Genomic DNA, 784 nt, shown 5'->3' with positions numbered 1-784 from the left:
TCCACCTGCCCCCCCAGCCTCATCCCCGCCCTCACCCTCTGCTGTTCCCAACGACCCCCAGTCTCCCAAGCAGCACAAGGAGCCCCTCTCCCACCGCCTCAACGACTTCATGGCCTCCAAACCCAAAATGCACTGCCTCCGGAGCCTGAGGCGAGGGGTAAGTGTGTGTGTGTCCAGCAAGCTTTGTGCATGTGTGTGTTTGTCTCTACACCTGTACCTGTGCTGTGTACCTGCTACACTGTATGAGTGAAGTAATACAAAGGTAGAATCTTGCTTAACATCAGTTTGGAAGGTCTTAATGCCTACATGGTATCATATAACAGGTGATTGAACATTACCTCTGTTCCCAGTAACTGAATCAATCTATATGTAGGCAATGTGACCTCAGTTAAAAAACAGTGCTCACATTGGCCCATTACAGCTTTCACTTTCCAATTTTCCAGTTCAGACCTGCCTTTAAAATTGGCACCGTTATACTAAAATGGTAATATCAGTAAAAACCAGCAGTACAACAGGCCTCTAACCTTCACTCATACAGTGCTCAGCCATTTTGCTTCTCTAGCATGCTTACGTAGCGCATAACTATGAATTCGTGGTACTTGTCTGACTCACCAGCAGTCTCTCCATCTTGTCCCTTCATTCTCCATATTAACTCTGTGCTCACAATGACAGTCCCTCTCACCCACCTCCCCCCTTTGACAGAAATTAGCAAGACGCCTGAGCAGTCTTGGCAGCAGCTTGGAGACTGCAGTTGCTCCCTGCACACTTCTCTGCAGTCAATGCC

General features: G+C 48.3%; 1 protein-coding gene across 4 annotated transcripts in view; it reads left to right on the top strand.

The window, feature by feature from the left end:
• LOC118332564 (formin-binding protein 1) overlaps nucleotides 1-784 on the top strand; it is a gene marked incomplete in the record, with an annotated part of 53,593 nt that overhangs the window by 38,832 nt on the left and 13,977 nt on the right. For all 4 annotated transcript variants that reach the window (XM_035667917.1, XM_035667918.1, XM_035667919.1 and 1 more), the window contains 1 exon segment: nucleotides 2-157. In XM_035667917.1, the coding sequence (XP_035523810.1) occupies nucleotides 2-157 (156 nt within the window).

Source organism: Morone saxatilis, unplaced genomic scaffold (assembly GCF_004916995.1).
Source record: "Morone saxatilis isolate NCDOM2014 unplaced genomic scaffold, NCSU_SB_2.0 Contig21, whole genome shotgun sequence".
In the NCBI taxonomy this organism is placed as follows: domain Eukaryota; kingdom Metazoa; phylum Chordata; class Actinopteri; family Moronidae; genus Morone; species Morone saxatilis.
The sequence above is the reverse complement of the archived record's forward strand: the minus strand, read 5'-3'. Positions and strand labels throughout refer to the sequence as shown.